The sequence below is a fragment of the Pseudophryne corroboree genome, chromosome 5, assembly GCF_028390025.1.
Source record: "Pseudophryne corroboree isolate aPseCor3 chromosome 5, aPseCor3.hap2, whole genome shotgun sequence".
Lineage (NCBI taxonomy): Eukaryota > Metazoa > Chordata > Amphibia > Anura > Myobatrachidae > Pseudophryne > Pseudophryne corroboree.
In genome coordinates, this window is record NC_086448.1 from 297,355,569 (window position 1) to 297,369,653 (window position 14,085).

The 14,085-nt window shown below is 45.9% G+C and overlaps 1 protein-coding gene across 3 annotated transcripts in view; it reads right to left on the minus strand.

Annotated features, from left to right (window-relative positions):
- The window catches only part of CUL1 (cullin 1), a 198,271-nt gene that overhangs the window by 41,763 nt on the left and 142,423 nt on the right, over nt 1-14,085 (minus strand). For all 3 annotated transcript variants that reach the window (XM_063922435.1, XM_063922436.1, XM_063922434.1), the window contains 2 exons: nt 12,353-12,470; nt 11,076-11,152 (listed from right to left, as the gene is read on the minus strand). In XM_063922435.1, the coding sequence (XP_063778505.1) occupies nt 11,076-11,152; nt 12,353-12,470 (195 nt within the window). The remainder of the gene's footprint in view (nt 1-11,075; nt 11,153-12,352; nt 12,471-14,085) is intronic.

Here is a 14,085-nt window from a genome sequence, read left to right on the forward strand (position 1 = left end):
ACTCTGCAGCCACCACAGGAGAGATACCCTGGCCCTGGGGGATAGGGTGATCAACTGATGAATCTGTAGATGTGACCCGAACCACTTGTACAGTAGTCCTCGCATGGAACCTGCCGAAGGGAATGTTTTTCCCAGGACTCGAGTGCAGTGATGCACTGACACCTGTCTTGGTTTCAATAGGTCCCTGACTAGAGTCATGAGTTCCTGGGCCTTCTCTATCTGAAGGTAAACCCATTTCTGGTCTGTATCCAGAATCATACCCAAGAAGGGCAGACGAGTTATAGGAACTAACTGTGACCTCGGGAAATTGAGAATCCAGCCGTGTTGCTGTGACACCTTCAGCGAAAGTGACACGCTGTTCAACAACTGCTCTTTTGATCTCGCCCTTATTAGGAAATCGTTCAAGTATGGGATAACTGACTCCTTGCTTGCGTAGGAGCACCATTATATCCGCCAATTTCCCTAAAATTGGTAATGACAATCCTGTTCCGCAATTGTCAGGTACGCCTGATGGGGTGGATAAATGGGAACATGAAGGTATGCAGCCTTTATGTCTAGATATACCATCAAATCCCCCCCTTCCAGGCTGGCGATGATCGCTCCGAGCAATTCCACTTTAAATTTGAATCTTTTTAAATAGGTCTGACCGAACCGTACGGTTTCGGGACTACAGCCAAGGTTGAGTCATATCGCCTTCCTTGTTGCAGGAGGGGAACCTTGAGCACTACCTGTTGGAGATACAATGTGTGAATTGTATTTAATATTATCTCCCTTTCTGGGGGAGAAGCCGGTAGGTCCGATAAGGAAAAACCGTCGAGGAAGCACCTTTCGAATTCCAGCTTGTAACCATGAGAAACAATTTTTATTGCCCCGGGATCCACCTGTGAGTGAACTCAGATGTGGCTGAAGAGTCGAAGACGTGCTCCCACTGGGACGGACTCCCTTAGCGGAGCTCCAGCGTCATGCGGTGGATGTAGTAGAGGCCGGGGAGGACTTCTGTTCCTGGGAACTAGCTGTGCCCTTACCTCTGGTAAGAAAGGACGCTCCTCGTACTTTCTTGTTATTCTGCGACCGAAAGGACTGCATTTGATAATAATGTCGTGCTTTCTTAGGCTGTGAGGGAATATAAGGCAAAAGATCAGAATTACCAGCTATAGCTGTGGAGACCAGGTCCGAGAGCCCTTCCACACAATTCCTCAGCCTTGTAAGGTAAACCTTCCATATGCCCCTTTTAGTCGACATCACCTGTCCATTGCATGTTCCACAGGACACGTCTAGCAGAAATAGACATAGCGTTGACACTAGAACCCAGTAGACTAATGTCTCTTTGGGCATGATAGATATATATATATAATATATATATATATATATATATATATATATATATATATATATATATATAATAAGAATTTACTTACCGATAATTCTATTTCTCATAGTCCGTAGTGGATGCTGGGGACTCCGTCAGGACCATGGGGAATAGCGGCTCCGCAGGAGACAGGGCACAAAAAGTAAGCTTTTAGGATCACATGGTGTGTACTGGCTTCCTCCCCCCACGACCCTCCTCCAAGCCTCAGTTAGGTACTGTGCCCGGACGAGCGTACACAATAAGGAAGGATCTTGAATCCCGGGTAAGACTCATACCAGCCACACCAATCACACCGTACAACTTGTGATTTGAACCCAGTTAACAGTATGATAACAACGAAGAAGCCTCTGAAAAGATGGCTCACAACAATAATAACCCGATTTTTGTAACAATAACTATGTACAAGTATTGCAGACAATCCGCACTTGGGATGGGCGCCCAGCATCCACTACGGACTATGAGAAATAGAATTATCGGTAAGTAAATTCTTATTTTCTCTAACGTCCTAGTGGATGCTGGGGACTCCGTCAGGACCATGGGGATTATACCAAAGCTCCCAAACGGGCGGGAGAGTGCGGATGACTCTGCAGCACCGAATGAGAGAACTCCAGGTCCTCCTTAGCCAGAGTATCAAATTTGTAAAATTTTACAAACGTGTTCTCCCCTGACCACGTAGCTGCTCGGCAAAGTTGTAATGCCGAGACCCCTCGGGCAGCCGCCCAAGATGAGCCCACCTTCCTAGTGGAGTGGGCATTTACAGATTTAGGCTGTGGCAGGCCTGCCACAGAATGTGCAAGTTGGATTGTGCTACAGATCCAACGAGCAATCGTCTGCTTAGACGCAGGAGCACCCATCTTGTTGGGTGCATACAGGATAAACAGGAGTCAGATTTTCTGACTCCAGCCGTCCTTGAAATATATATTTTCAATGCTCTGACAACGTCCAGCAACTTGGAGTCCTCCAAGTCGCTAGTAGCCGCAGGCACCACAATAGGCTGGTTCAAGTGAAAAGCCGAAACCACCTTAGGCAGAAACTGAGGAAGCGTCCGTAGTTCTGCCCTGTCCGAATGGAAAATCAGATACGGGCTTTTGTACGATAAAGCCGCCAACTCTGATACTCTCCTGGCTGAAGCCAGGGCCAGTAGCATGGTTACTTTCCATGTAAGATACTTCAAATCTACAGATTTGAGCGGCTCAAACCAATGGGATTTGAGAAAATCCAAAACTACGTTGAGATCCCACGGTGCCACTGGAGGCACTATCGGGGGCTGTATATGTAGTACACCTTTGACAAAGGTTTGTACTTCAGGCACTGAAGCCAATTCTTTCTGGAAGAAAATCGATAAGGCCGAAATTTGAACCTTAATAGACCCCAATTTGAGGCCCATATAAATCCTGCCTGCAGGAAATGTAGGAATCGACCCAATTGAAATTCCTCCGTTGGGGCCTTCTTGGCCTCACACCACGCAACATATTTTCTCCAAATGCGGTGATAATGTTGTGCGGTCACTTCCTTCCTGGCTTTAATCAAGGTAGGAATAACTTCCTCTGGAATGCCCTTTTCTTTTAGAATCCGGCGTTCAACCGCCATGCCGTCAAACGCAGTCGCGGTAAGTCTTGGAACATACAAGGTCCCTGCTGAAGCAGATCCCTTCTTAACGGTAGAGGCCACGGCTCTTCCGTGAGCATCTCTTGAAGTTCCGGGTACCAAGTCCTTCTCGGCCAATCCGGAGCCACGAGTATTGTTCTTACTCCCCGTAGCCGTATAATTCTCAGTACCTTTGGTATGAGAGGCAGAGGAGGAAACACATACACGGACTGGTACACCCACGGTGTTACCAGAGCGTCCACAGCTATTGCCTGAGGGTCTCTTGACCTGGCGCAATATCTGTCCAGTTTCTTGTTGAGGCGGGACGCCATCATGTCCACCTTTGGTTTTTCCCAACGGTTCACAATCATGTGGAAGACTTCTGGATGAAGTCCCCACTCTCCCGGGTGGAGGTCGTGTCTGCTGAGTAAGTCTGCTTCCCAGTTGTCCACTCCCGGAATGAACACTGCTGACAGTGCTATGACATGATTTTCCGCCCAGCGAAGAATCCTTGCAGCTTCTGTCATTGCTCTTCTGCTTCTCGTGCCGCCCTGTCTGTTTACGTGGGCGACTGCCGTGATGTTGTCCGACTGGATCAACACCGGCTGACCCTGAAGCAGCGGTTTTGCCAGGCTTAGAGCATTGTAAATCGCTCTTAGCTCCAGTATATTTATGTGAAGAGACGTCTCCAGGTTCGACCACACGCCCTGGAAGTTTCTTCCGTGTGACTGCTCCCCAGCCTCGTAGGCTGGCATCCGTAGTCACCAGGACCCAGTCCTGTATGCCGAATCTGCGGCCCTCTAACAGATGGGCACTCTGCAACCACCACAGAAGAGACACCCTTGTTCTTGGTGACAGTGTTATCCGCTGATGCATGTGCAGATGCGATCCGGACCATTTGTCCAGCAGATCCCACTGAAATATTCGTGCGTGGAATCTGCCGAATGGAATTGCTTCGTAAGAAGCCACCATCTTTCCCAGGACTCTTGTGCATTGATGTACTGACACATTTCCTGGTTTTAGGAGGTTCCTGACAAGTTCGGATAACTCCCTTGCTTTCTCCTCCGGGAGAAACACCTTTTTCTGAACAGTGTCCAGAATCATTCCCAGGAACAGCAGACGTGTCGTCGGGGTCAATTGAGATTTTGGAAGATTCAGAATCCACCCGTGTTGTTGAAGCACTACTTGGGTTAGTGCTACTCCGACTTCCAGCTGTTCTCTGGACCTTGCCCTTATCAGGAGATCGTCCAAGTAAGGGATAATTAATACGCCTTTTCTTCGTAGAAGAACCATCATTTCGGCCATTACTTTGGTAAAGACCCGAGGTGCCGTGGACAAACCAAACGGCAGCGTTTGAAACTGATAATGACAGTTTTGTATCACGAACCTGAGATACCCTTGGTGTGAAGGGTAAATTGGGACATGCAGATAAGCATCTTTTATGTCCAGGGACACCATGAAGTCCCCTTCTTCCAGATTCGCTATCACTGCTCTGAGTGACTCCATCTTGAACTTGAATTTCTGTATGTACAGGTTCAAGGATTTCAGATTTAGAATAGGTCTTACCGAACCGTCCGGCTTCGGTACCACAAATAGTGTGGAATAATACCCCTTTCCCTGTTGTAGGAGGGGTACCTTGACTATCACCTGCTGAGAATACAGCTTGTGAATGGCTTCCAATACAGTCGCCCTTTCTGAGGGAGACGTTGGTAAAGCAGACTTTAGGAACCGGCGAGGGGGAGACTTTTCGAATTCCAACTTGTAACCCTGAGATACTACCTGCAGGATCCAAGGGTCCACCTGTGAGCGCGCCCACTGTGTGCTGAAAATCTTTAGTCGACCCCCCACCGCCCCTGAGTCCGCTTGCACAGCCCCAGCGTCATGCTGAGGGCTTTGTAGAAGCCGGGGAGGGCTTCTGTTCGTGGGAAGTAGTTGCTTGCTGCACCCTCTTACCCCTTCCTTTGCCTCTGGGCAAATATGACTGTCCTTTTGCCCGCTTGTTCTTATAGGAACGAAAGGACTGCGGCTGAAAAGACGGTGTCTTTTTCTGTTGGGAGGTGACCTGAGGTAAAAAAGTGGATTTTCCGGCTGTTGCCGTGGCCACCAGATCCGATAGACCGACCCCAGATAATTCCTCTCCTTTATACGGCAATACTTCCATATGCCGTTTGGAATCCGCATCACCTGACCACTGTCGCGTCCATAAACTTCTTCTGGCAGATATGGACATCGCACTTACTCTCGATGCCAGAGTGCAAATATCCCTCTGAGCATCTCGCATATAAAGAAAAGCATCCTTTAATTGCTCTATAGTCAATAAAATACTGTCCCTATCCAGGGTATCAATATTTTCAGTCAGGGAATCAGACCACACCACCCCAGCACTGCACATCCAGGCTGAGGCTATTGCTGGTCGCAGTATAACACCAGTATGTGTGTATATACTCTTCAGGGTAGTTTCCAGCCTCCTATCAGCTGGATCCTTGAGGGCGGCCGTATCAGGAGACGGTAACGCCACTTGTTTTGATAAGCGTGTGAGCGCCTTATCCACCCTAGGGGGTATTTCCCAGCGCGCCCTAACCTCTGGTGGGAAAGGGTATAATGCCAATAACTTCTTTGAAATTAGCAGTTTTCTATCGGGGTTAACCCACGCTTCATCACACACGTCATTCAATTCCTCTGATTCTGGAAAAGCTACAGGTAGTTTTTTCACACCCCACATAATACCCCCCTTTGAGGTACCTGCAGTATCAGAGATATGCAAAGCCTCCTTCATTGCCGTGATCATATAACGTGTGGCCCTATTGGAAAATACGTTTCTTTCTTCACCGTCGACACTAGATTCATCTGTGTCGGTACCTGTGTCGACTGACTGAGGTAAGGGACGTTTTACAGCCCCTGACGGTGCCTGAGACGCCTGGACAGGTACTAACTGGTTTTCCGGCCGTCTCATGTCGTCAACTGACTTTTGCAGCGTGCTAACATTATCACGTAATTCCATAATTAAAGCCATCCATTCCGGTGTCGACTCCCTAGGGGGTGACATCACCATTACCGGCAATTGCTCCGCCTCCACACCAACATCGTCCTCATACATGTCGACACACACGTACCGACACACAGCAGACACACAGGGAATGCTCTTATCGAAGACAGGACCCCACTAGCCCTTTGGGGAGACAGAGGGAGATTTTGCCAGCACACACCAAAGCGCTATAAAAATGTATATAAACAACCCTAAAAGGTGTTGTTTCTGTTATATGCGCTTAATATATAAAAATATCGCCAAAATATGCCCCCCTTCTCTGTTTTACCCTGTTTCTGTAGTGCAGTGCAGGGGAGAGTCCTGGGAGCCTTCCTCACAGCGGAGCTGAGCAGGAAAATGGCGCTGTGTGCTGAGAATAGGCCCCGCCCCCTAAAACGGCGGGCTCTTCTCCCGGAGTTTGCGATATATGGCAGGGGTTAAATACATCCATATAGCCTCAAGGGCTATATGTGATGTATTTTAGCCATAGAAAAAGGTATTATACATTGCTGCCCAGGGCGCCCCCCCCAGCGCCCTGCACCCTCAGTGACCGCTGGTGTGAAGTGTGCTGACAACAATGGCGCACAGCTGCAGTGCTGTGCGCTACCTTATGAAGACTGAAAGTCTTCTGCCGCCTGTTTCCGGACCTCTTCAACTTCGGCATCTGCAAGGGGGGTCGGCGGCACGGCTCCGGGACCGGACTCCATGGCTGGGCCTGTGTTCGATCCCTCTGGAGCTAATGGTGTCCAGTAGCCTAAGAAGCAAATCCATCCTGCACGCAGGTGAGTTCACTTCTCTCCCCTAAGTCCCTCGTAGCAGTGAGCCTGTTGCCAGCAGGACTCACTGAAAATAAGAAACCTAAAAAACTTTTTCTAAGCAGCTCTTTATGAGAGCCACCTAGATTGCACCCTGCTCGGACGGGCACAAAAACCTAACTGAGGCTTGGAGGAGGGTCGTGGGGGGAGGAGCCAGTACACACCATGTGATCCTAAAAGCTTACTTTTTGTGCCCTGTCTCCTGCGGAGCCGCTATTCCCCATGGTCCTGACGGAGTCCCCAGCATCCACTAGGACGTTAGAGAAATATATATATATATATATATATATATATATATACACATACATACATACACACACACATACAGGTTGAGTCTCCCTTATCCAAAATGCTTGGGACCAGAGGTATTTTGGATATGGGATTTTTCCGTATTTTGGAATAATTGCATACCATAATGAGATATCATGACGATGGGACCTAAATCTAAGCACAGAATGCATTTATGTTACATATACACATTATACACACAGCCTGAAGGTAATTTTAGCCAATATTTTTTATAACTTTGTGCATTAAACAAAGTGTGTCTACATTCACACAATTCATTTATGTTTCATATACACCTTATACACACAGCCTGAAGGTCATTTAATACAATATTTTTAATAACTTTGAGTATTAAACAAAGTTTGTGGACATTGAGCCATCAGAAAACAAAGGTTTCACTATCTCACTCAAAAAAGTCCGTATTTCGGAATATTTGGATATGGGATACTCAACCTGTATATATATATATATATATATATATATATATCTATATATCTATATATCTATATATCTATATATCTATATATCTATATATCTATATATATATATATATATCTATATCTATATCTATATATATCTATATCTATATCTATATATATCTATATATATCTATATATCTACACACACACACACACACACACACACACACTAGGGTCAAAAACATGGTATCCTTATCTAGGGTTTCAATCTCCGCTGATGAGGCATCTGTCCACGCTGCTACAGCGCTATAAACCCATGCCGACACAATCGCCGATCTGAGTAGCGTACCAGAATGTGTGTAAATGGACTTCATAGTACTTTTACTGCATGCTATCTGCAGGATCCCTGAGGATAGCTGTTAAGTCAGCGCTATCTTTTGGGTAAACGTGACAAAGCTTTGTCCACCCTAGGGGAAGATTTCCATCGTATCCTGGCCCTAGTAGGGAAAGGATACTCCCTGAGAATTCTTTGTGGGAATCTGCAGTCTCTTGTCTGGAGATTCCCGCTCTTTTTCTTCATGAGAGGAGGGAAATTTACCTCAGCTTTCTTCCCCTTAAACATGTGTACCCTCGTGTCAGGGACAGATGAGTCATCAGTGATATGCAAAACATCTTTTATTACAATAATCATATATTGAATACTTTTCCGCCAGTTTTGGCTGTAACTTTGCATTATCGTAGTCGACACTGGAGTCAGACTCCGTGTCGATATCAGTGTCTATTATTTTGGATAGTGAGCGTTGTGAGACTCTGAAGGTCTCTGCGACATAGGGACAGACATGTGTAGATTCACTGTCTGTTCTCTAATCTTTTGTGCAATAAATTTACCTTCGCACTTAATTTCACATATCCAATCAGGTGTCGGCGTTGTCGACGGAGACACCACTCACACACACATTTGCTCCATCTCCTCCTTAGGAGAGCCTTTTACCTCAGACATGTCGACACACACACGTACCGACACACCACACACTCAGGGAATGCTCATCTGAAGATAATTTCCCCACAAGGCCCTTTGGAGAGACAGAGAGAGAGTATGCCAGCACACACCCCAGCGCTATATGACCCAGGAAAAAACACAGCAATTTAATGTTTACCCAGTAGCGCTGTTATTATCTGCGCCGATATATGCCCCCCCCCTCTTCTTTAAAACCCTCTCTTCTACCGTGGTATAAGCAGGGGAGAGTCCGGGGAGCTTCCTCTCAGCGGTGCTGTGGAGAAAAACATGGCGCTGGTGAGTGCTGAGGGAGAAGCCCGGCCCCCTCGACGGCGGGCTTCTGTCCCGCTAAAAGTGTAAAATTGGCGGGGGCTCCTGCATATATACAGTGTCCAGCTGTATATATGCTCCTTTTGCCAAATAAGAGGTTTATATTGCTGCCCAGGGCGCGCCCCCCCCCCTGCGCCCTGCACCCTTACAGTGACCAGAGTATGTGAGGTGTGTGGGAGCAATGGCGCACAGCTGCAGTGCTGTGCGTTACCTCAGTGAAGATCATGAAGTCTTCTGCCGCCTCTGAAGTTTTCTTTTCTTCTCATACTCACCTGGCTTCTATCTTCCGGCTCTGCGAGGGGGACGGCGGCGCGGCTCTGGGACGGACGGCGAGGGTGAGATCCTGCGTACCAATCCCTCTGGAGCTAATGGTGTCCAGTAGCCTAAGAAGCAGGACCTAGCTTCAGACAGTAGGGCTGCTTCTCTCCCCACAGTCCCACGATGCAGGGAGTCTGTTACCAGCAGAGTTCCCTGAAAATAAAAAACCTAAAAAAATACTTTCTATCAGTAAACTCAGGAGAGCTCACTGAAAAGCACCCAGCTCCTCTGGGCACAGTATCAAACTGAGGTCTGGAGGAGGGGCATAGAGGGAGGAGCCAGTGCACACCAGGAACTAAATTCTTTCTTAAAGTGCCCATGTCTCCTGCAGAGCCCGTCTATCCCCATGGTCCTTACGGAGTCCCCAGCATCCTCTAGGACGTTAGAGAAATACTGTATTTAATGGAAACTGGATAGATTTCGTTTTACAGGGTAAACCAGAGATTCTACTTGTATTCCTGAAACAGTTAAATGTTTCCCATCTCATTAAATGGGCTACAACCCGCAAAATGTGTCATTTATTGATATTATTGGAAACAAACCACTTTTATGAAACATGGTCTACTCCAAAATCAGAGAAAAAAAAATACCTGAACTATTAGTGTCAGAAAGGCTCTTACTGTAATTCTACAGACAAACCTACTTGACATCAGCTACTTGGATTGGGTATAATTTAAAAAAAGTGGCAGATAAGATGCACATTGCTAACGTACAGTGCCCAAGCTTGCTAAGGCTCCTGACAGTCTGTATGCTCCTTCTAGACAAATGTGTACCCCATCAGCATAAGGAAGTTTGGCTTCCATAATTAGTAGAGCCTCCCGGAATCAACCAATGCTCAGCCTCTCCACAGAGACACAGCCTCCAACTAACTGGAACTTCCTGTCCCAGTGAGAGGATGCACTGCCATATATGTTATTGTTGGCTGAGTAATTTCCGATCACAAGATCAGGACCATGCCATTACACATAATCCACGTGGAAATGCCCACCACCAAGAATGGACACCGAATGGTTCACCATCAATGGTGCCATTGATATCTTACATTGACATACGGAAACCATTGACTGAAAACTGTTGCTAGTTTGAACCACTGGTGGGCAGCCCAATCAGAGGATGGCGGGGCTAAAGCCAGGTTCATACTGGAGCGACGGGCAATTGGGCTGATTTAAAAGACGACTTCCTTAGAGCCCGATTGCCCGCACACACTGGAAAGATTTTATTAAGGACGGAACTATCACTGTTCCGTTGTTCCTTTGCATAACATAGGCCAGCGACTGATGTCTGGTTGGATGTGCAGCAAGGCAAATGTACATTCACTACTTACAACTACGGGAGCATGCAAATCATCCGTACACACTGAGCGCTGTAGCAGATTTGTTGTCACGAAACAGAAAATTAGCCTGACTTTGCTCCAGTGTGTAGCAGCATAATCGATGGTAGATGGGACTACTGTGTCAATTTACTAAACCATGGAGAAATTTAGAGTGACGGAGATAAAGTACCAACCAACCAGTTACTAACTGGCATTTTTTAAACACAGCCTGTAAGTTAGCAGCTGATTGGCTGGTTATTTATCCCTGTCCACTTTCTCTCTCTCTCTCTATGGCTTAGTAAATAGACCCATAAGTTACTTGCAACTGAGGGAAAAAAAAAACCTGTCGCCACATCACCATCAAAACCCTGCCATTGATTGCAAATATTCCTCAAGATACCTCCTGGGGTGCATTTTCTTCTTGTTAAACTACAAGTTACACTGTCAAGATAATACTTTTTGCTTCAGGACCTATACACAGAAAATGTAATTAGCATTCATTTGTTCCTGGATAATGGTTTTGATGCAAAATTATTAAAAACATTAGACCTATTAAAAAGGCGGTCACAGTATTGCAGACAAAATCTCAGTATGGAAGAACGGTAAACACAGTACCTCAGAAGGTAAAGCAAATGTGCAGAATTGTTGAAAAGGCCACGATCCAGAGCTTAGAACCTGTATGCTGAAATCCACTGCAGAGATGGGAGGGGGGGGGGAGACAGAATTTAATAACAGTTTTTACACTCACAACTAAAAAAACAACTTGCTGTGGTTGTTGTAGAAAGGAACATTTACAATGAATTCTTTCTGCTCTACTGCATAGAGGGACAGAGAATGGAGAGTATAGTATGACTGTCACCAGGAGTCTGGACACTGAGGAGTTAATTTATGAATAAACCCAGCTGAAGCGTGCATACTGGAGTGGTGGGTGTTGGCACTCACTCAATATGCTCTACACTGCAACCTGAGTATATGATGGTGCTAGGTTTTGCTCATCTCAACAGCAGTTACAGCTAGCCATATCATGGCAGTTGATCTCGCTCACCAGTGCCTCGATTAATTTTCTTCCCAGTCGGCAAGTTCTGCTTTTTCTTTATTTTCTTCTAGATGCCCAGTGGTGTCTGAGACAAGACTACCGGGTAAAGTGACGTCCTAAAAAACCTCAAGGTTAAGGGCCACTTATTGGTCACACCTAATCTACAATGAGTAGGCAACTCCTGGCACGCACTTTGTTGGCATTGCATTGGGGGTGGCAGGATTTGGCATACTAAGTGATTATACCGACATCATATTCGTGAGAGTTTGGTGCGTCACAGGAGCTAGAGGAAAGCCACAGGGAGAAATTGTGTAGGAAACTTCTACAGATATGCCAGATATAGGCATTACCCATATTTTACTAAAATAAAATAGCTCAAAACCATTTCTTGTACCCATCTATTACTTTTGTAAATGTTTGAACACGATGTAATGGTGCTGGCATTTTGGAATCATTAGGTTAGTAATATTGAACATCAGAGTGTTAATAGGGTTACGCCACCCATTAACCCGCTAGTTATTGGGGGACTTTTTTTTTTCTTTGAACCTCTGAGGCTGGTGGAAAACATAACTCCTGGCTTGGATAGCCACATGAGATCAATTGCCCACAGTAGTTTATTGTGGCTAATTGAATTTCCCCCTTAAAAGTCCTAGTGGCAGGGCTTATACCAACCTTACTGTGTCCCCCAATTAACTACACGAGACAGATTAAACAGCAAGTACTAAAATCCTGTTTTTCAGGTGCTTTATATTAAAAGATCTAGTAAATTATTCAACGTTCAGAAAAATCAAAAGCTTGTGCTATTGCAAACTACACACATTATCCATGAATATTTCAGTCAGACTTTGCTACTTACAGTCAAGTGGTTCGGAATTTGTTAGGTGTTTCTTAAACTGCTCGTTCAAGTCCTTGCTGACCCCAATATCTTGGAACATTCTCTGCAGTTTTGAAGTATACTCAAAACCACAAGCTTGCTGTAAACAGAATGCACACAGTAAGGTGTGATGTATAATGCTATTATAGTTCATTTGTAGGGCACCACGGCCTTAGAGTACATACATACAGTACCAACATTAAATATACTGTGCATACAACTTACACTTCACATCAAGAACATAGAAGGATACAATTATAAACATTAAATGAATATACAGGTCATGAGAACCAAAAATTCTACAAAAGGTTCAGACTCACTGTTAGCAATAGGGAGAAGATGATGGTATAATGGGGAGATAGGTTATGTGACTGGTGGATCAGGAGACGGCTGGGTCACTATACCGATGCAGGAATCCCGCATCCTTACAGTTCCGACAGCATGCCGAATAACAGGGACTAATCACACTTGTGGGTGTCCACGATACACTGAGTGGGGATGTAACTTGTGGCGAGCACAGGTCCCGGCATCGGTATACCGCCAGTCACGCATACCTAACCCGTAAAATGACCACAAGGGAAGTGGGCCCCTGCTTGTAAAAGTGTACAAAATATAGGTGATAAGAAAACAGACAGGTGTGAGACAAAGGTGTGCATGACAGCTGGTAGGCTTTAATAAAGTAAATGAACTTTGGGAGCATTTTAAAGCTTTGGACAGGTGGAGTCTCTGATGGAGCAAGGGAGTAAGGTCTTGTGGTCTGGAGCAGAATAAGAAAATCAAGAAGGCATTACTGGGATGAGGTAATCAAATGGGAAGAGGCAAAAGTGGTTAGAAGGGAGGAAGAGGTCAGACGGAGGTGGTGAGAAGATTGGGAAATGGCTTTGTAGACGACTGAGTGTGGGGACTGGGAATTGGGTTCTGTAGGGGAAAAGGAGCAAGTGAGTGGCCTGACCAAATAAGGGCAATTATTTCATCTTCAGAGGATGGAGGGAGCGGAGAGATGACAGCCTGGCACGTGGTTATGTCAGACATATCAATTACATTTTCAATGTGAAGTAGCTAACAAAGTCATGGGCAGGAAAGAGTGAGTTGAATGTAGTGAAGCAGCAACAGTGATTGTTAAGAGATCAGGGAATTGGAAGAAGACTGTTTGGGGAGGGAAAGGACAGAACTGTAGGAAGAGCATACATTTGAAATGGAGGAAGTTGAAAATAGGATGAGAGAGAGAGAGAGAGAGAGAGAGAGAGAGAGAGAGAGAGAGAGAATGTGTAATTTGAGAAAGTAGAGTCATCTTAAATAGGCTGTCACAGCTACAGTATAATAAGAAATCAGGGTTTTGGTACTTACTGATAAATCCCTTTGTCCGATTCCACAGGGGACACTGGAGCGCAGTCACTCTTGGGTTCTCTCTTGAAAAAAAAACATCTTTTTTTCTTTTCTTCTTTCTTCACAGACTGTGTCCGGCCAGCTTCGGAGAGCTCAGTGTCTCCTTCAGCCGGGGCCCATTCCGAGCCGCACACAGCTGCGTTGGGACCCCGCCGGCAGCTTCCGCGGAGCAGACTGGCAGTGGTAGAGCTGCCAGTCTGTGAAAAAAAGACAAGAAAGAAGAAAAAATTTTTAAGAGAAAACCCATTAGTGACTGCGCTCCAGTGTCCCCTAGTGGAAGAAGGAGAAAAAGGGCGATAAAAAAAGTTAAGGCGCATTCACACTAGACA